At 38.7% G+C, this 20,782-nt stretch overlaps 1 protein-coding gene across 4 annotated transcripts in view; it reads right to left on the bottom strand.

Moving 5' to 3' along the window:
- amot (angiomotin) overlaps positions 1–20,304 on the bottom strand; it is a 40,442-nt gene extending 20,138 nt beyond the window's left edge. The window contains exons 1-3 of one of the 4 annotated variants that reach the window (XM_029518796.1): positions 19,754–20,304; positions 6,165–6,261; positions 4,132–5,134 (exon numbers count right to left, since the gene is read on the bottom strand). In XM_029518796.1, the coding sequence (XP_029374656.1) occupies positions 4,132–5,134; positions 6,165–6,225 (1,064 nt within the window). In that variant the 5' untranslated portion in view covers positions 6,226–6,261; positions 19,754–20,304. Of the gene's footprint in view, positions 1–4,131; positions 5,135–6,164; positions 6,262–17,233; positions 17,347–19,753 lie in introns of those variants that run through there. The other 3 variants (XM_029518795.1, XM_029518797.1, XM_029518798.1) reach the window with 3 other exon arrangements.
- Positions 20,305–20,782: the final 478 nt, after the last annotated feature.

Raw genomic sequence — 20,782 nt, 5'->3', positions numbered from 1 at the left:
TCCCACTCTCAACCCAACCGGTCGAGGCAGATGGCCGCCACCCCTGAGGCTGGTTCTGCTCGAGGTTTCTGTCTCTTAAAGGAAGTTTTTCCTTACCACTGTTGCCAAGTATTTGCTCATCGGGGGATCTGTTGGGTCTCTTTAAATAATTTTTAAAAGAGTTTGGTCTAGACCTGCTCTATGTGTAAAGTGCCTTGATGTAACTTTGTTATGATTTGGCGCAATATACATAAATCTGATTTGATTTGATTTAAATGCTGTCCCTTCTTACTTTAATAAGGTTTTTGTTCTATTTAACTGGGCTGTAAAGTGAATTCACATTAAGAGAAATGAAAAATTGTATGGTCGATGTATAAACCCATTTTTAGTTTGAATTATATAGGGCCATAACATTGGGTGCTAAATTTCCCATGCAAAAAAAGAGAAACATAAAACAGATCTCCACGATTTATATAATATATATTTCTAAAATAAAACAAACATTCACACTCTTTATAGTCAAAATAATAATGTCAGAACTTAACAGAGGGACCATTGTCCAAAAAAAATCCCTGTTGGTGGGTTGAAGGAAAAGCACCTCCCAAACCCTTGGGGCCCGCCTAAGTGGTGGTGTGATTTACCTGCAGGTGTTCTCCATGTCTACTAGTAAATCCAACTATTGTTCTGTTAATCTGTGATTTACAGTAATTTCAGCAAATTAAGGCAAAAGGCGAAAAATTAAACAGATTACGTCCATTATTTTCTAGTCCGCTCACTTATTTAAATGTCCAGGTTCTAGTCCTTTAACTTTTTGATGATCTCCTAAACTCCTTGAGCCTTTCTTCCCACTTGCATCTTCAATAGTTTTCTTATGTTGGGTGCTTCTTGGCATGGGAAAGCCTCCAGTATACACTCCTCTAGACCGGATGCCAGGTCTTTCCAACGTTGGCCAGCTGTATTCCCCATGCCCTCAGCTTGCATGTATGTGATGTGCATGCTTGAAGGTCTGTGGAGCAGTGCTCAAGTGGATTTGGATCCTTATGAGTTTGGAAGCAGCACTTTTTCTTTCACCCCCCACAGGCTCAGTTTGTTGTTCAAATGGATTTCCTTCTGTTATGGCCCCTGGCCTTGGTGTTTTCTCCTTCCTTCATCCTTTTCTGTTTTGTTTCAGGGCATGGTTATAAATATGAATGTGTTGTCCCTGACTTGTGATTGGCTGCCCTACGGACTGGATCGGTGGCTCCTCCTTTGTGCAGTTGCTTTCAGAGCTCGTGGTGGTCAAGTTAAGACTAAGGTCTTCGTCTTGTGTGTGTCCCAGATTTGAGCCAGGGTAAGTTTCAAATACCGGTTTAGTTCTTTTGCACTCACTTTATCAGTTCACCCTAGGTTAATGGGGTGCTGATCACTTAGTATTTCTGTTTTGTAGCCACAGCACTAGTCAGCGAGGATTTTATTTGAAATTTTTATTTAAAAATCATGTAAATCACTAAGGTAAGGAAGCTAGCTCTTATTGTTTTAAAGAGGCCTTTTTTTGTTTGACTTATTTTGTGCATTTGACAGCACCCGCTGGCCCACTTTTGTTTGTTTTGCCTCATATTTTGCCGTACAAATAAATACACTGCTTTTAACAATCCTGAGCATCAGGGTGTGACGTGTGTTACCTTCCGTTCTTCTTACGAGCTGGGTGGTAACATCTTCTTCAAAGCTAACCTCAGCACAGTTTCTTTAATGTCAAAATGCAGGAAGTTAATCACTATTAATTGAGGTATAGCGTCGAGTCCAGATTCTGTGTCAAAGATCTATGAAGTCGTTGAAACTGCAGACGCGCCATCTGGTAGAGCCAGTTCCACCATCAGCAAGTTTTCTTGTCTTCTGGTACAGCATACACCCAAATGTTATTTCTTCTGGCATGCTTTCCAAATCTGTGACTTCTTCCCGCGGCTTGTGTTGTTTGTTCAGTACACAGCAACTTGGTCCCAACTTGAGCTGGCTCCTATTCTAGCTCATGTCTCAGCATTGCTAATTCATCCTTGAAGTTTTCTTTAAATCCCCCTTAAATTCCCCTTAATGCTTTCTCCGCCATTGACGAGATATTCTGTCAATCCCGATACAATGCTGAATTACTACAGTATTCCTGAGTCCAAAAACAAACAAAGAAGAAGCCCAAAACTACAAAATTTTTTGACTACAAATAACTTACATATCATAGCAATGGAGTATTCATCATCATTGCACTTTGTAGTTGAAAATGCCAGCTCCACGGAAAATTTAGAAGCGACAGAGAAAGAGAAGAGGGAGGTATGGGAGATGGGGGTGACCGTAGAGGTGTATGGGATATGTATGCTGTTTATTAATATTATTATTATTATTTTATTTTTCTTATTTTGTATACAGTGTTACTATATGTAAATGAGAGTCAAAAATCTAAATAGCAAATCAGTTTTATCTCAAAAGTAAATGTCTTAAATTAAAAAAAAAATCTCAGTTTTTTGTTCAAAATGTTGTTTTTCATGAAAATTACCAATATTCAAATGTTGATAATTTACGAATGAATGAAAATAGCATAAAATATTTGTCTTACAGCCCAAGATCCTTTTTACGATGGCCTGCCACTCATTTATTGCCACTCAAACTTTTACTGTAGAAATTTTTGAGTTGGGAAGTTATTTTTTAATACCGACAGAAGCAGAGTGCTTGACTATGCATCTGCCCTGAGCATGGCTTAAACAAAACAACAAAAGACATTATTAGAGTCAATCTTAATAATATTAATATCATCATGGTAAAATGTTAAAATAAATCAATAATGAATGCAAACTGCCAATGGCAAGAAGGTAGTGGGTTTGATTCTCAGGCTTGGGGCCTTTCTATGCAGAGTTTGCATGCTCTTCCCGTGCCTGCATGGCTTTTCTCCAGTTAACCTTTTTTCCCAGAGTCCCAAGAGATACACAGGATAATTGGCAACATATCCAGGGTGTTTCTTGCCCTTGGCTCTGGCATCACCCACAACCTCAAAGGATAAGCAGTTGAAAATGACAATGAAAAAAAATGCAATGAAGCTACATAAATGAAAGTACAGTAACATTTGCTACGGTGATATTTTCAACAAATAAGGTGCTGTCATTTAAATAATTTCTTAGTCATTTATAGTTTGATTAATGAATTTATTGATTTATTTATGTGCTCTTTTGAGAGCTGGTGAAGTGAGCAGCAAAATGTAGTTTCTATAACATGAACATTAAAAAATAAATTAAGCTTTTCAGAAAGACATCTTTCATTAGAGCTTAAAAATGGAAAAATTAAGTCTTTTTGAAATTCACATACTACTGTAAACAAACACCAGTCTCATCATATTAATATAAAGTCATGATTGTCAAATAGCTCAGCTGTGGTGAAAATTTGAAAATGAAACTGAAATTATCAAAATTTAGCTATTTTCGTGTTGTCACTTGCTCTTGAAAAAAACCCTAATGTTTATGCACACAAGTAAACTTGTGTGCTTATGTGCTCTATGTCTTCCATCCACATTGCACACAAGTAAACTTATGTGCTTATGTGCTCTATGTCTAACATCCACATTGCACACTTGAGTTTTTTGTGACACAACCCAAGTCGTTTGCTACCCATGTTGCTACCATAATGAAGGAAAGACAATCCAAAATATCAAATCACTGGTTGGGTGATATCTATAATTATTAAAGGATTACACCTCATAGATGGAGAGACATAAAAGCCAATGAATAACAATTTTACTCCCAAATTGCATCTATTTACAACTCCTCAACAGATGCACTTGTATCATAACTTCACATGCCCACATATGCGTTAATACGAATTCATTAATCCTCCCTAGCCCCCACCGTTTCTTTCATGTTCCAGTTCATGTCAGTGCTAAGGTAGTATAGGCCCTTCTTTTAGGTTGAGATGCGCATTTAAGCATATCCCAAACCAGTAGTATTTAAATACCCTACCCCCAAACTGTGGGCTTGTTGTATTAATGCAGTAATGCATTACCTTTCCCAACCCTAACAATTATTTGTACACATCATTTGTGAGCGGGTCTGTCAATTTGAGTCACATTACATGCAGTCAATTGAAAATAGTTATTGCTGTGTGTTGATGAAAGGTTAGATGTATGCACATGCTTCTTACCTGAATGAGCCATACTCAGGTGGAGGCTGGTATCGAACAGGGAGAACCTCCCTCGAGTGTTCCCTGCCTCTCTGCTCCTGATAAAAACACTCCTGCTGCTTAGAAGGTGAGCCCATCCCTTTGAAAGGGTAGTCTGGAGGGGGACCACGATGCTGTGGCTTGTAATAGTCACCAGGTGGCCCTGGAGGGGGCAGATGGGGGGAAAGTGGGGCACTGGTGACGGGAGCATGGGCTTTCACGCCACTGGTGGCAAGAGAAAGCTGCATAAGACGTTCGCTGAGTGACCGAACATGCCCTTGCTTCAGATCCTTCAGCCCATCATCTTGGTGCACCTTACCTGCACCACTCACACGTTGCACAGTAGGGCGTCCTTCAGTGCGGACTTTGCCACTGGTCACACCAGTGATGTAGAAAGCGGTACCCACCGAGGCTGGTAGAGGAGGCTGCTGTGGCTGGTTGTTTTGCTGCTGAGGCTGTGGTGGGGGACCATGACCCCGGTAGTACTGTGACTGCACTTTGGCTTCTTCATATGTAGGGAGGTCCTCAGGATTTGGGCCTAGTCCTTGGCCACCCCCACCACCTCCACTGCTACCTCCTCCTTGTCCAGTCCCTACACCCACCCCACCAACACTGCTGCCACCTCCCCCTCCTCCTCTTATGGAGCCCAATTTTTCCAGACCATTGTCTGTCTGCAGCTCCTGTCCCTGTGGCTCCTGGCGGGCAATGTGGGGGGTCATAGAGTGATCATCAGAGGGGCCTACCTGCCCCTGCCCTGAATAACCTCCTCCTGCCCCTCCTGCTCCTCCACCTCCTCCTCCTTGCTGCTGTTGCAACACGTAATTCCGGTTCATCTGCTCCTGCAGAAGGCGCTGCAGAACAGTGCTACCACCACCTCCTCCACTGCTGTTGGTGTTTGAAGACTCCTCAGCTGCAGCCCTCATCTCTTCCTCCTGCTGGCCACGCACCTCATGGAAGGATAGGCTTCGCCCACGGTCTACACTCCCTAAAAGGAGCGGGAGAAAGTGAGGAGAGAGCAGAAGAAATATGATGCAGTGTAGTAAACAATATGGATGAATACCAAAAGATGAAAGACAAACGTACAGGAAACACTGAGGTCAAAGTTGCACATCAACCATCCTTCACCATCCCTGCCCAAGCACAAAGCAATGGTGTAACTGATGCATGATGGGACAGAATAGCAGAAGAGCAAACCAAACCCCTAGCAAAGCCTTAAACCCTTAAAGGCAAATTTTGAATATCCCAAGACTAAGGAGCGTGTCCCGAAGGCGACTAAGAAAAACAGCTTTTATAAAAATAGTTTGAGGATGAAAGCGACCACAGAAAAACTGAACTGGAAAATGAATGATTATCAAATGCATAAATTGGTTGTCTGTATCACCTGATTGATCGTGAAAATCAAGGATCAAACAGGCATTTTCAACTGCCTTCAGTTTACAATAAAAGCAAACATCAAAAAGATCAAAATCTAAACAAATTCAAACAATATTTATTAGTTAATGAAATTGTTGGTAACTTTTGTTTGAGTATTTATTTGTACTGTCACATTACTGATGTCAGTCGAGCAAGAACAGATTCTATGGGCAGTTATCTGCTACACACACTGCTTTTATTCATTTCATATTTTTATTCCCTAAGTCAGAGCAGTGAGGATATTTTAATTCACCACCACCACCAATAAACAGAGCTGAAATTTTCAATCTATTGGAATTGAATTAATTTGATATTCACTGACGGCTGATAAGAAGCCTTGTGAACAGTTAAACATTCAGTGTTACCAAACATGAAACCATCTGTTACTCATAATCAAATCGGATCAAATCTTGTTAGCCATTCTTTCTGATATCTGGTCTTCGGTTTTCAGAAAAGGGTGAAAATAGTTATCACTGTACTGTTTGGAGTAGGCAGTATAGGGTTGCAATTATATTAATGTGGTTTCTTCTGACAACACTCAATATTAATAACACCACAGTTTTACACATTTTCCCCCAGTGTAAGTAAAAAAAATATATTACATCTAGAGCTTTCTGTTATCCTTCTCATTCTCAAGGAGGACGATGCTTTTTTGCGAAACATCTGTTGGTAAATAATATTTTGAGATGAATAGAAAATCTGAAAAGAAAGAGAGAAGAAAAAGTGTTTATGGAATATAATGGGCTGGGAAGTGCAAATTCAGATACACCAATTGCTGTATCATTTAAAATTGAAGTTACCTCTATTTAAAAAAAAAAATAAGCAAAAACAAATCAACTAGGACAACTATAAGAACAATGTTTCCATGAGATGTAGTTTAAAGATTTAATATGCAATTAAAGCAACAAACAGCTCTGAACATGCCCACGAATTCTAGCACACGTGGGTGGCCTCTGCAATAGGCAGCTACTGTTGCAGTTGTTTTGGATCCCCCCTAACCCTAACCCTAACCCTCATTGGTTGAGACACATAATTCAAAAAGGCCTTTGCTAAATACATTTAGCAAAGCAAAGATTCGACTAACTAAACAAGATGTTTGCTCTGATCAATTCTCTTGGAGGAGTCAATAAAAATATGACACCACAAGTTGCAAAACCTTCTCTTAATGTTTTTCTAATTTTACTCACAATATGGTCAAGTGCAATATCTATGTTTTTGGTAAAGGGAAAGTTTGTCACAACAATGTTTGCAATATAAACTTTGTGGTGTTACAAGGATGACAGTCCATTGATTCCTTTAGCTATTAGCAGCGATGATTCAATGGGCTTTTTTACTAATAAAATGATCATAATCATAGCAAAAATTCAACAACTTTTACCTACAATTAATAGTAGTTCACTATCAAATGCATTAACTTCTAAATCAACTGTAACAACTGCTTTGTATTTGGAATCATTTTCACCTTTAAATCTCTGAGCTAATTTCTCTAGTCTCATCATCTAAACCATCAACCCGTCTTTTAGACCTAATGCCTACCTGGCTATTTAAAGATGTTTTCCCACAAAATAATATGTATATTCTTGATCAGATTAATGTGGGTTTATCCCTTGGTTATGTACCACATCCTTTGAAGTCTGCTTTTATTAAACCTCTTCTCAAAAGGCCTTGATCCAGATGTTTTGGCTAATTATGGACCAATACATCATACTAAAGAAACCACTCTGGTAAAAGCTACCAACAACATTCTAATGGCTTTGGACAATGGATTGGCCTCCAGACTTGTCCTATTAGATGTTAGTGCTGCTTTTGACACCATTGACCATAATATTGTATTACAAAGGCTGGAGCATAGGAGCTGCACTAAGCTGGTTCAAATCATACTTATCAAACAGATATTACTCTTCCTCACGCACTTTAGTTATTCATGGGTTCTGTTCTTGGACTAATCCTTTTCACCCTATATATGCTTCCCTTAGGCAATATTATCTGGAAGCACAGCATCAATTTTCACTGTTATGCAGATGATACTCAGTTGTACTTGTCAAAGAAGCCGAGTGAAACGAATCTGTTAATCAGACTTCAGGCATGTCTTACAGACATGTAAGACATGATTTTGACATGAAGTTATTGTACTTTGACCTAAACACCTTAGAGAGGCATTTTCTGATCATGTAACAACTCTGGATGGCATTAGCTTGGCCTCCAGTTCTACTTTTAGGAATTTTGGAGTCATTTTTAAACAGGACATGTCCTTTGTCCCTCATATAAAACCAGTCTCTAAGACAGTCTTCTTTTATCTATGCAATATTGCAAAGATCAGAAACATTACTCCCATGCACAGGGAGATGACCTTGGGATTAACACTATGGCCACAATGTGTTAAAAACTTGAAGATTCCACCCCTCACAAAAAGAAAATAATCAAACAGAGGAGGCTGGCTCCCTGGTATAATTCCCAAATCCGTTCCTTCAAGCAGACGTCAAGGAAATTAGAAAGAAATTTGCGTTCCAGTAAGGCAGAAGAGTCTCACAGAGCCTGGAAAGATAGCTTAAAAACATATAAAAAAAGCTCTCTGCAGTGCTAGAAGATCATATTACTCAGCACTAATAGAAGAAAACAAGGACAACCCCAGGTTTCTCTTCAGCACTGTAGCCAGGCTGACAGAGAGCCATAGCTCAGTTGAAACAGTGATCCCCTTAGCTCTAAGCAGCGACAATTTCATGGACTTTTTTTACAGATAAAATTGCCATACTCAGAGAAAGAATTCATCAGCTCTTGCCTATGTTAGATAAAAATCTCCTACTGAATACAGCAACTCCTGAATCAGCTGCGACGCTGGAATCATTCTCACCTCTGAATCTCTCAGAGCTAGCTTCTATAGATTCATCATCCAGACCGTCAACCTGTCTATTAGACCCAGTACCAACTAGCTTCTTTCAAGAGATTTTTTACTTCATTGAACCGTTCATTCTAGAGCTGATTAATTTGACCTTATCTTTGGGTTATGTACCTCAGATTCTTAAGACCGCAGTCATCAAACACCAGCTTAAAAAGCCTAATCTTGATCCAGATGTTTTGGCAAACTATAGACCCACATTGAACCTTACATTTATCTCTAAAATCATTGAGAAAGCCGTAGCAAACCAATTGCACGACCACCTGGATGGGAATGGTTTGCTTGAAGAGTTTCAGTCAAGATTTAGAGCCCATCATAGCACAGAAACAGCGCTGGTCTCTCATGATATTGTCATGGCTTCAGACAATGAATCAGCCTCCATATTTCTGTTCTTAGATCTCAGTGCTGCATTCGGCTCAATAGATCATAATATTTTTCTACAGAGACTGGAACATGAAATTGAGATTAAAGGAACTATTTATCAGATAGACATTGGTTTGTTCATGTTAACAACAGCTCCTCCTCATGTACTGTAGTTAGTTATGGAGTCCCACAGGGTTCGGTACTTCTCTCTCCCTCTCTCAACCCAATTGGTCGAGCCAGATGGCCACCCACCCTGAGCCTGGTTCTGCCTGAGGTTTCAGCCTCTTAAAGTAAGTTTTTCCTTGCTTGCCACTGTCACCAAGTGCTTGCTCATCAGGGGATCGGTTGGGTCTCTTTAAATAATTTTATAAAGAGTTTGGTCTAGACCAGCTCTATATATAAAGTGCCTTGATGTGACATTGTCATGATTTGGTGCTACACAAATTAATTTGATTTGATTTGACCTCTACAGAGTATGATCACCTTGTGATCAACACTATGGCCTCACCGTGTCCAAATCTTGATACTGTTGCTGTTGTTATTCAACAGAAGAAAACAAGAAAGAAAACAACCACAACAGTTTTCTCTTCAGCACTGTAGCCAGCCTGAGTCAAAGCTCAGTTAGAACTTGGATTCCTTTAACTCTCACCAGCAATGATTTTATGACCTCCATGAGCAAAATTAGATATTTGCCCAATTTCACATCTCGTACTTTAGTTAATTCCTCCAACAGTTTTAATCCCAATGATTTATCATTCAGTCAGTATTATCTCAACAATTTGAAGATGAAAAGTTAGCAAATTTTTTTTGGTTGGTTAAACCTGCTGGGCGTGGGGTGCAGTGAGTTTTCAAGGTTTTGCAAGTTCGACTGTCTGGTGAGATGAGATTTTAAACAAAACTTTTTGAGTGTAATTTCTGGTGCATTTCAATCTGTGGCACTTTCACTCTCTAAGGGAAGATTCTGATTCTTACAAAGTTGCAATAACTGTGTTTTCTGTGTGTTTTTTGTTTGCATTTCCTATGGCAACTTCTCTCATCCTAATCTTGCTCTGGTCTAGACCTGCTCTATGTGTAAAGTGCCTTTGTAATGATTTGCTGCTATATAAATAATTCTGTTTTGATACTTTCTTGAATTTTATTTTTTAGACTTGAGAGTAGACTAGAGTATTCTACTTTTCTATGGTGGAAATAAAGGACTTTGATCTCAACAGGACCAGATTGAGACCTTTATTAGACTAACATAAATTGGCAGGCAAACCTAACCCTATTGAGGCAGTTTATTTCTGCTCAAAATTCTGTGACTGAATGCAGATCCCCACCCAGGTGATACAAAATAAAATAAAATCTTGCCCCTAATGAACCTAGATTGAAGAGGACACATAGGTTTAAACACAAATGACTGAAATTACCAGGGTTTGGTGTACTTTATGTGTTTGGTGTCCTTGTATGTACCAGTCTGTGCCTGCCTGCATCTGTCCATGTGTATACTCAACCTTGTTGTATCAGAGACAAGGACACCAAAGTGTAGAAGAGTAATTTTGCTTTGAAGAGCAAAACAAAGGGTTTATAAAAGAAATACTTTGAATCGAACCGATGCATTTTCAAAGTTTATAAATTTGTTGAGAAGTTGAGAAGCATGGACAAGAATAGTGCCTGGAAGACAGCCTGACCTCTGTGCATACCGCAACCCCTCACTGCCTATATCCACCTAAAAACAGTGCCAAGTCAGTCCAGTGAATGGGAGGACTGCAAGTGGAGAGAGTCAAATAGAAAAGGTAACGAGTCCCGAGAAGATCATCAGCATCACGGCTCAGCTCAGAGATGGGATCCTCTGTGAAAGGTAAGGCTGGGACCACAAGAGAAGTAAGAGAATTCCTGCAGAGGTCTCCAAGATGAAGATATAATTAAAGCATAAGAGCCAGGGCAAAAAAATTTTCTCATCTTTTTTAATAATATCTGTAAAAAGATGAAGTCTAAGCCTTTGTATTCTAGAATTAGAAGAGACAGTGGAACAGATTGCCTTCTGTTGCAAAAAGGGCACTCAATGTTAGATGTGTGTTAGATTGTTCTAACACTTCTTTATGAATCTTTATGTCTCTTAAAGTTTGTCATTCAGAGTATATTACTGTTTTATTGTTACTATTTTCACTTTTCATTATATTTTAGTGTATACTGTTGTATATATTGTGGTGACGGACCCCAGGAAGACTAGTTGCAAACTTGGTGGGAAACTAATGGGGATCCTAATAACAAATAAACAAATAAAGCCAGAGCACAAATGTTGGGGATTAAGCAAATATTTGAGTGTGTGAACAATCCCCAATCCTAAATACCAGTTGAAAAAACAAACAAGCACTGAAATACAAGTTGGCTAAGATAGTAGTTGTAGTGGCGAGGTAAGTTTGCCTACTGCCCATTTCACCACTGCCTTGGCCTTGGCTGGCTGAGCTGCTGGATCATGGAAATCCCTGGAGGTGTTGTGCGGCTCCAGCAACAAATTCATGAGTTGATTAATATAAGGGATTACAGCGGAACAATAAGGCACTGCAGAAAGTTAACTGTCTGTTGAGAGAAAGGGCAATGTATCTCAGAAAAAAAAACAAACAAACATTTACACGGAGCAATGAAAGGCTTGCATGTTTTATTAACTTACTTTTGTGTAATTTACACTGATTTGGCATTTCACTTTATTTTTTGACAAGTTGCATTTATCCTGATTGTGCTGAGATGTTACTTTATGACTACTAATCTTACTTTTAAAAAGTAATTAGTTACAGTTACTAGTTCCTTCTCCCAAAGAGTAACTAAATTGGTTACTCAGTTACAACTTCTAAAAGTAACTAGTTACTGCGGAAAAAACTACCGCTATTTTCAAGTAAATTTTCAAACGCTAAAATGTTTTGCAATTTGGATAACACCTCCACCTATTTTTAACGGAACTTAAAATACATGTGCATGTTCAATTATAAGACATTTGAGCAAGTTTGACTTACCTGACACCGACAAGGAGAGGCACTCTTGTCCAGGGCATAATGTGCATTTCTACGGAGCCTCATACATGGCATGGGGGGATATAACGTGCACACAAAATACTAATTTGTTCCCTCGAAATACTAATTTGGGGCCACAAAATAAATGTAACGTGCCATGAGGAGCCTGTCAAACAATTTAGTGTGACTCTATTACTTTCACATATTTTATGCTGACTTTATGAGCTCATCAAACAAAATTTAAAGAAACAGCAGGACAATTTTCCAACAAGCAAAGCGTTTTTAAACGTGCTTATGCTTTGTACACATTCTGGCTTTAGGTTGTGAAAAATCACTTTGATTTCTTATATGCAATTTGATAACTATCCCGACATCCATCCCGTCGTTCCTTCCGCTGGTGAAGCGGCCTGGCTCTCAATAGTCTATTTAAATGCCTCTCACTCATAATGAATCTTTGCAATACCAGGTTTTTCAGAATGTCTTTGAGTTTTATTTTAGGCTGGGATGAGCTACAATCATACTGTTGTTGTTTAGCACCTCTTCCTCTGTTCTTTCTCTAAATGTTAAGAGAGGGTGCACTCTATTTGCTTACCCAGCTGTCCAGGAATGATGTTGATATTATTAATTAAAAGTTAGTATTTGGTGCACAAATTATACTGTTTCATGGGAACAAATTAATATTTTACGAGCATGTTATATCCCCACCCATGTCATGTCTGGGGCTCCATAAATTTCACCATTACATTCGTTCCTTTAATTTTTTTGGAGGGAAAAGTAATGGCTATATTTTCATTGAGAGAAGGCTACTTTCAGATTATTTGGGCTCACCATTCCTGTTTCTCATTGATTTATTCACTTCTGTCGTTTGTTGTGTGTCTGACTATGCGTGCTTTCAAATTTCTGTAAACAACACCCACCCAACTCTACCTCTGATTGGCTTATCATGAAATGTTATTCTACCTCAGCCAATCATCATCATTTATGAGATTGTCTCGTGCCCACTAACCAAAGAAGAACAGTAAAACAAATTGTTTGCCTTTCGGCTTAGAGATAATGAAAAAAACAGCTTCAATTATAGTCATGTACTGCATTTTTTGGCAGTAATGGTAACAACATTATAAGGATGGGAAGAGCTATCAATTAGATCACTCATTCCTGAAAAAAGTAATGCCATTATTCCCATCACTGCTACTACTCATATACTACTTGACATTATTATATCTACTGTGAAGTTATTCTTTTATATTGAGTTATCTTTTAATTTGAAGTTATCCCCTATTATAAAAATAATCCATTATTTTATAACTTGTGTACAACTCTCTAAATATGGATTGTCCCTCTTGTTGAGATGTTGTGGTTTGAGTCTGTGCAAGTCTCACAGGGGAATTATGATGAAGAATTTTTGCTAAAAGGTTTGTACAACAAAGAGTCACAAAGTTTACTATGTTATGTGTAAGCAATAAACCTGTGTTTTTTATTTTTAAAATATAAATCATTTTCATTAGTCAAAATAAAATTGTATCTTGTATATGAAAAGGCCCCTGACATCAGAGAAGTTCCTGAAGGAACACCTAAGACATGACAGTAAGGAATAAAGCATTCTTAAGAGGGGATTTTATACCCTTAGGTCTGCTCAAAACCCACAGGACAAAGATGATTAGGCAAGGACCCTCGCCTCAAGGCAGGGCTTTCACCTTGAATAAAAGGTGAGGAGTACAGGAAGTAAGACAGTCTGATCTGGAGCATAATTGAGTTTAAACTCAACTCTTTGACAGTAAACTCTGGTGCACCAAACTCTGTTGAAGGGACAATGCTGATACTTTGTTGAAATTTTTTAGACTGACTTTTGAAAACCTTTTGGACTTTGAGGTTTGTACTTTTATATGTTAGAAATAAAGTTTTTGCTGGAGCCAGTCCCAGCTCTGAGGGCGGGGTACACCCTGGACAGGTGGCCAGTCCCTTGTAAGGAAAACACATTGAGACAGACAGAGACAAACAGCCACACATACCTACAGGCACATTTAGAGTCACCAATTAACCTAATGGAAGGTGATGGAAACGCACATAGACACGGGGGGAGAATGTGCAAACTCTGTACATAAAGGCCCTATGCCCAGGAGTCAAACCCACAGCCTTCTTATTGTGGGGAAACAGCACTAACCCAAATACACTACACATGATCAGACTTGCACCTTCAACATGTTTATGTTTTTATACTGAGTCAGACTCAGAGCACCACCTACTGGACATAAGAAGTCAGCCTTGAACAATTGTCTCATTTGCCCAAACATTTTCAACATTCACTTAGTATCAACTCAAGGCCTCGAAGATGAAAAATCAAATCAAAATATTTTTCATTATTCATGGTGGTAGCAACAATTATTATTTGTCACCATAAGGAAGGAAGTGCTTATAAATCTAGCATATATTTTCCAATCTGCCCTAAATTTTGTATGTGTGCTGCAGGTCCTGCCCTATTTGATACTTTATCTGCACATGAATGCACATCACAAAATGGCTTAACAGCACCACCTTGAAAATGTAGAAAGTCAGGGCCCTCATCACTCCAGATTAAAGTACATGAAGAAAAATCAGTGCATTAATGTATAATTTCCAAACAAACAAAAAGGTAATGTGACATGTCTTTGTATGATGTCTTGAAAACGTTTTTTAGTTTTATTTTTAATTTTACAAACTTACTGGACTCATGATTGATACATACTCAGATTAGGCACATCTTTGATAAAAGATAACCAATGTGACTCAAATGTTGAGATACCTTTGTTTTTTATTGTGAGTGTGACAAATAACCCTAACCCTGTTCAGGAATGGCTGTTGTGTCTTAACCACAAGGTACAAAGTTCTGAAACTCTCCAAAATGTGATTACAACTATGGCTTACTAACCAGCCTACAGGAAAGCACCATCAAAGTTCACTAATCAACAAACTCTGGCTCTAAAACTACACATATACATATGATACCACAAGTAGGGATGAAGCAATTTCACAAATAACTGCGCTTCAAAACATTAATTTAATCCCAAAATTTAATCCCTACAACAAGTTTTTCTGTTCTCACTCCCAAAAAATTTTCCTTTTCCCCAAACGAGCTGGTCGTAACAATGCTGGTACAATATTTTCGGCGCAACCTGCACAGAATGAAAACAAAGTGCAGAGGTGCAGCTGCTTACAGTGCCATGCTACGCTACATTAGTTAAACAATGGCAGAAGGACCAAGCAGAGAAGCTTTGTTTCCAGCTAAGAAAAAAGTGAAGTCGGCAGTGTGCGAGTATTTCCGATATAGCAAGAATGACCACAGAGTCATTCAAGACGATGGATGACCCATCTGCAAAACCTGCCGACAGATCAAGCTTGCAGGTGCAGCTTTTGCGGTATCACCGCCCAGCTTTATACACCAAACTAAAGGTAACACATAATAACTGAGTTAAATTATGTTATTGGCACTGTATTGTTTTATTATTGTGCTATTTCTGACAGCAATAAATAATAATAAATAAATAAAAATCTCTAAAGAATGCTCATGTGATTTTATGTATTAGTTCATTCATCATGTTGTTAAATTAATTAATGCATAATAATCGTAATAATCATGAAACTGTGATTCCGCAGACTATATTCGTACAATCAAAATCTATATTTGTTGTCTCTAACCACAAGCGGCATCATTTACATCTCAGATGGTGCTTGCCGGCCGGCCAGGACCGGCTTTTTGCAGCCTAAGGTTTATGCAGTAGGCAGGCAACTTTCTGTTTTAAACAGAAGTCTTAACACTTCAGGGAACTGTTCACTTTATACTGTTCCAAAACCTTTGATGTTTCCTTTCTGGAATAGATTCCTGACTAAAAAGGCGTTGTTTTTAACATTTTCATGTTTCTGGCACTCTTTCAAATACTTGACAGAATACCCTTTCTGCTTTGTATTGGTGATAGAAAGTTTGGATCTTTTTACTATCTCAGGTCTTTTAATCTCCTTCAGTAAAATGAACAAATCTTTTTTCAAGTCATTCATTCATTGGAACCAGTGTGGCGCTGTAGCTGTCATTTGAGCAATGACTGAAAAGGCAAGGCTTTCAAACACTGACGTGCAACATGGTTTGCTTCACTTGGCATTTCATACGCAAATTTGTTTTTGTCAAACTATTGAGCACCCTTTTTGGCCATAGCCTACTGAAGTTGAAATTTCTGATTACTTTATTTGCCAGTCGTTCAGTCTATGATGGGAATTCACTTTAGCCTACCTGGTCACTAAAGAACCGCAGTGTATGAATTTGTTCCAACTGGAAGGCAAATTAAACATCCATCCCATAGCTACATAACGTTGCTAACGTTAACTTTGGTGCTATCGTCAGATAGCTCTCCTCCCCAACAGCATATTTCATGTTATTGCTGTAACCACGTGAATAATGAATGAAAGACCCTTAGACCCATAATTATGAGTCGTGAACAAATTACTAATTTCTACACTGAGCCTGCGTAGCAGCCATGTGACTTGTGAACAAGAGACTCAGAACTGAAAACACAATTTTATGAGTCGTGAAAGAATCAGTTATTCCTACAATGAGAATATGAAAGACCTGCTTGTGAACAAATCTGAGCCTGTGGCGCACATGCGTGGACCAGAGAAAAAAAGAACAAATCACTCACTGAGATGACTTGTTACTCCCAAGTCATATAACATATTTGTTAAAAATGAACAATTTTTTCACAAATGACATGTCACTACTTTGTATATGTTACTTATTTACTTCAAAAGCACATTAAACCCAATTTAAATAATGAAATCATTAATAAAGAGAATAAATTGTCTTAAGTAAGGCTATTCACAGAGGGTTTGACAACTCAAACACATATACACAAAAGACCCTACTCCAGCATCTTAATTTACTTTAATGATATAAAATGAACTCATGAATATGACTATATGTAGCAATATATTTACTCAGTGAACAACCAGTGATGATCACCACATAGAATAAAGAGCTGTTGGGTATGAATAGATAGCCATGGATTGAATGGGGGTACACAGGGTAAGAGTATGAATCTCTTGATCAATTCCCACCTGCCTCTAACTTGTGAGTCATTCCCTTTTCTCTGTCCCATTTCCTGTCTTCTGGTCCTACTAAATAATAAATGCAAAAAAAAGCTAACAATAAAAAAATAAGGATCTGTACACTGAGCTGTGGCAAGGAAAAAAAAAAGTGTGGTGTGAATCTTACTCTTCACCAATCACATAACTTTGCCACTCTCCCACATTTTTTGGTTATTACTCATTTAATGGCTTATTGTTAGTTTCTCATTTTGATTTTAGACTCTGACTGCTGCTTCTGAAAACTATATGATTTGAAAATCATTAAGTTGAAATGTTTGTTTAAATATCCTCATCTTTTTCGAAAAGCTCCTACCTTTGAAGTTTCTTCTGGATTATGGATAATCTCTTCAAGACAACCCCAAAGAAGAGTTTGGAGGTAGGGCAATGCGTTTCTGATTCACTGTCTCACTAACGTCTACTTGCTTTGTGCTGGTTTGAGGTGGCGCACCTCTCTTTCCACCTACCAATCCAAGGTGGGGCTGGGAGGAGACAGGTGGATTTGGAAAGCATTCAGTAGGCTACCACTCCCTCATACCTGTACACTAGTGTAACTGCTTTACATTTACTCTGCCAACTGTCAAAGAAGGATAGACCGTAACCTTCACTTGTGACCATGACAACAATATGGTGGACTGTTGGATGGGTTAGGGAGGAATATTTTTGACTTAAAAACTCTGGACACAAAATATCACACAATGTCTACCTTTTCTTTTGAGCATAAAAGTAATATTATTACAGTAAACACCACCGAACTTGCCTGTCTCACCAAGTTTTTAATTGAAGCCTGTGAACATCGATTATCTTTTATTTGCCTCTGTATCATGTGTCTGAATATTTGTGTCACTTTAATCCATCTTAAATGAATCCCTCAAGTTTATGTGATTTTCCATGAATGAAGAGCACTTGTCTAACTATTAATCTTTGAGGTGGGCAGAAACCAACACAAGTCGATCACAGGAACACTTTTTTGTCGCTACCATTAAAGGTATCTGTGTAAAATCAGGGCATAGTTCCTGAAACACTGAACTCCACAATCTTTCAATTCAAATTGGTAAATGGTCTGAAAGTCTTTCTATGTACAAATGTAAAAATGCACAGAGGAGAGTTAGCAGAAAAATAGGGGGTGCGAGAATGGGAGCGAGGGAGGCAGAAGCTGGAAGAAAGCAGAGCAAGAAGTGTTTATATCTCAGAGAAGCAGAGCAGGGAGAGGAATTTCTAGGCTGTGGGTCAAACCCAGTGGGCCTCTCTGTCTCTAATCTGTAGGGGGTTTCCATTCACACTCAAATATTTCCTACATGGAAATGAGAGACTCTCAGATGGTAAGAAACACAGACATCACTGCCCAGCACTACTTTTCAGTGAAGAAGTGCAGAGCACAACATGATAAAGTCCTTAACGCCTTCAAAATGTGACTTCATACCCGTTGATAATACTCTTTCAAATCCCCTTAACATAAACTAATTTACTTTCTAAGCGCTGTAATGCAGTTTTATAGCTACAATTTCAACTCTTTCACTTGTAAGTATGTATGTGGGATAAATGTATGTATCTGAGACAACAATTAAAAGAAAATCATATATCATTTTCAATAAAACCATGTTTTAATGCATCTTGAGCAACAATGATTTTACTTTTCAATTTAGACAAATCCAGATACTGGATCTTTACTATTCTAGTTCAATCTTTTTATTCAAGTAATAGCCTATAGTTGGTATGTCAATGTCAGAGATTCTTCAATATTTTTATCTTACATGACTTAACTACCAGCCAGCCTTAAGAGTGCACTGTCCTGGATGCAAATGTTTGTATTGAAATTATGATACCAATGTAATTCCTAGTATTACTGCCTTTAATATTCCCTACTAGCTAGCTAATTTCTGTCTACTACAGAAATCATGTGTTTGAGCTGTGAGCAGGTCATCTGGATTTGCAAATCTTGTCTGGTGTCTTCCAATGAGATTCTGAACCCCAGATGGGCCCATTATGTATCACCCTTTATCACAGAAAAGCCTTGAATCATTGTGTGAGTCAATGTGGCTTGTATTGGTGAATAAGCCCTGAAGGGTCCACTTTGTTTACCAGCACTTTTTTAAAGAACACATGAACTGCACACCCTGTTTCCAGGCCACATGATAGAATCATGTTATCTTCCATTATAGGTGATACATATCATCTGAAACAACTTCAATCACATGTTGCTTTGTATGATTCAGGTGAGTAAAATCTCATACTACTATTTACGGTTTCACATCCAGCTCAGGAAATTTTGACATTGTTCATTTATTAATTCATGCCACTTCTGCCACTTATCAGTTTCAGGGGATGCTGGAGCTAATCCCAGCTCACATTTGGCAAGGGCGGGGTACGCCCTGGACAGGTTTACAGTCCATCACCAGGCCAACATGTCAGTCTTAAAAAATTGATTTTGACCACATTTATCTAAAATGACAGCACAAGAAGGCCTGTACACTACCAATATGGTCTGGAAGTGAATGTTCTTATTTAAACCAAGCCAGTCAAAAAAGTAAGGTCAACTAATCCTAACCCTAACCCTAACTCCTGGTGCAGTCACCAGGATATGCAGAAAATACTGAATGTCGGTCAGGTTTTCGATTCACCTCAGTCGCCAATGACATAAGCCTAAAGCAGACATGATCACAATCACTGAGTGAAAGTAGAAACCCCTTTCTCCTTTTACTGCCATGTCTGACTTACTACATAAAATGCGGTAGCTTTCCTTTTGTACACATCCTATGTCCCTAAGTTACCCATGTTAGCTGTGTCAGTGGAAAAGGTTTAAGCAGCATTCAGTATGTTAACATGTCGGATTTACCTTGTATCGGTCAGTCTCTCGGTCCTTCAACTCGATCAAACATCTTTTCTAACTGTTCTCTGGGTTCAATGGCTCCTCCGGCTGAACTAACCCGCTAACAGCAGCTCGGCCGTGGGGGTAGTGGCGGATTTTAATACTCTCTCTTGGAGAAAAGTTTGTTTGCAGCCATTTAGTTGGAATCCTTCCTCAAAAAATGTTCAACTGTGGAGTAAAGAAGCGATACAGGAGAAGTGGCAGGAAGCGCCCCCCACCACGCCTGATCTCCAGTATGAGAGGAATGCCATTCTCCTCCCCCTCATCCGTCTTTTTCCAACTAGAGGAAAAGTGATTTCTTCTTTTATTTTCGATAATCCCTCTTCCTCTCTTCCTCTGCCCGATTAAGGCGAATACAACTCAAAAGTTCATTAGAGAAAAGGGCTGAATGCAAATGAATAAGCCACACAAAGGAGATCACGTTGTGGTGAAATTACATGTTACTCAAACTAAATAAACTACGACACTGACTTTCCAGAATATCTTGGGCTCTGAGTTCCCACTGTCGCAATGTGAACGAAGAGACTTGGAGCATAACTACGGTAACGGGGGGGACGACAAGGGGCTTTTGTGATTTGCAGTACAGCCTGTGGGCACCTCTGTTGCCTTCAGTGGACTTAGGAAATGTCGTTATTTCAAACAACACTACACTGACTGCTCCAGAACTCCACGATTAAAAGTAGGGGGAGCAGGCACAGTTGTAACACGGGACTGTTGTATCACCTTGAAATTGTCCAGAGATAATGCAGTGCAAATTTTTGCAATTTTGCAATGAGTATTTCTGGTTTTAGTCTTCAATCAGATGTCTTTTTCCACATACTGTCCTAAGGTCAAATGTCTAGCAATCCAAACATGTATTATCAGAATCACTGCTTTGCTGGGAAACTGCTGTGAAAACTACCCTGTTCAGGACTGTTTTTAATGAGTGATTGTGTTATTGTGTGTAACCATATAGATGTGATTACTGTGGAATTTATATTTATTTTATATTTTATT

The sequence above is a fragment of the Echeneis naucrates genome, chromosome 14, assembly GCF_900963305.1.
Source record: "Echeneis naucrates chromosome 14, fEcheNa1.1, whole genome shotgun sequence".
Taxonomy (NCBI): domain Eukaryota; kingdom Metazoa; phylum Chordata; class Actinopteri; order Carangiformes; family Echeneidae; genus Echeneis; species Echeneis naucrates.
The sequence above is the reverse complement of the archived record's forward strand: the minus strand, read 5'-3'. Positions and strand labels throughout refer to the sequence as shown.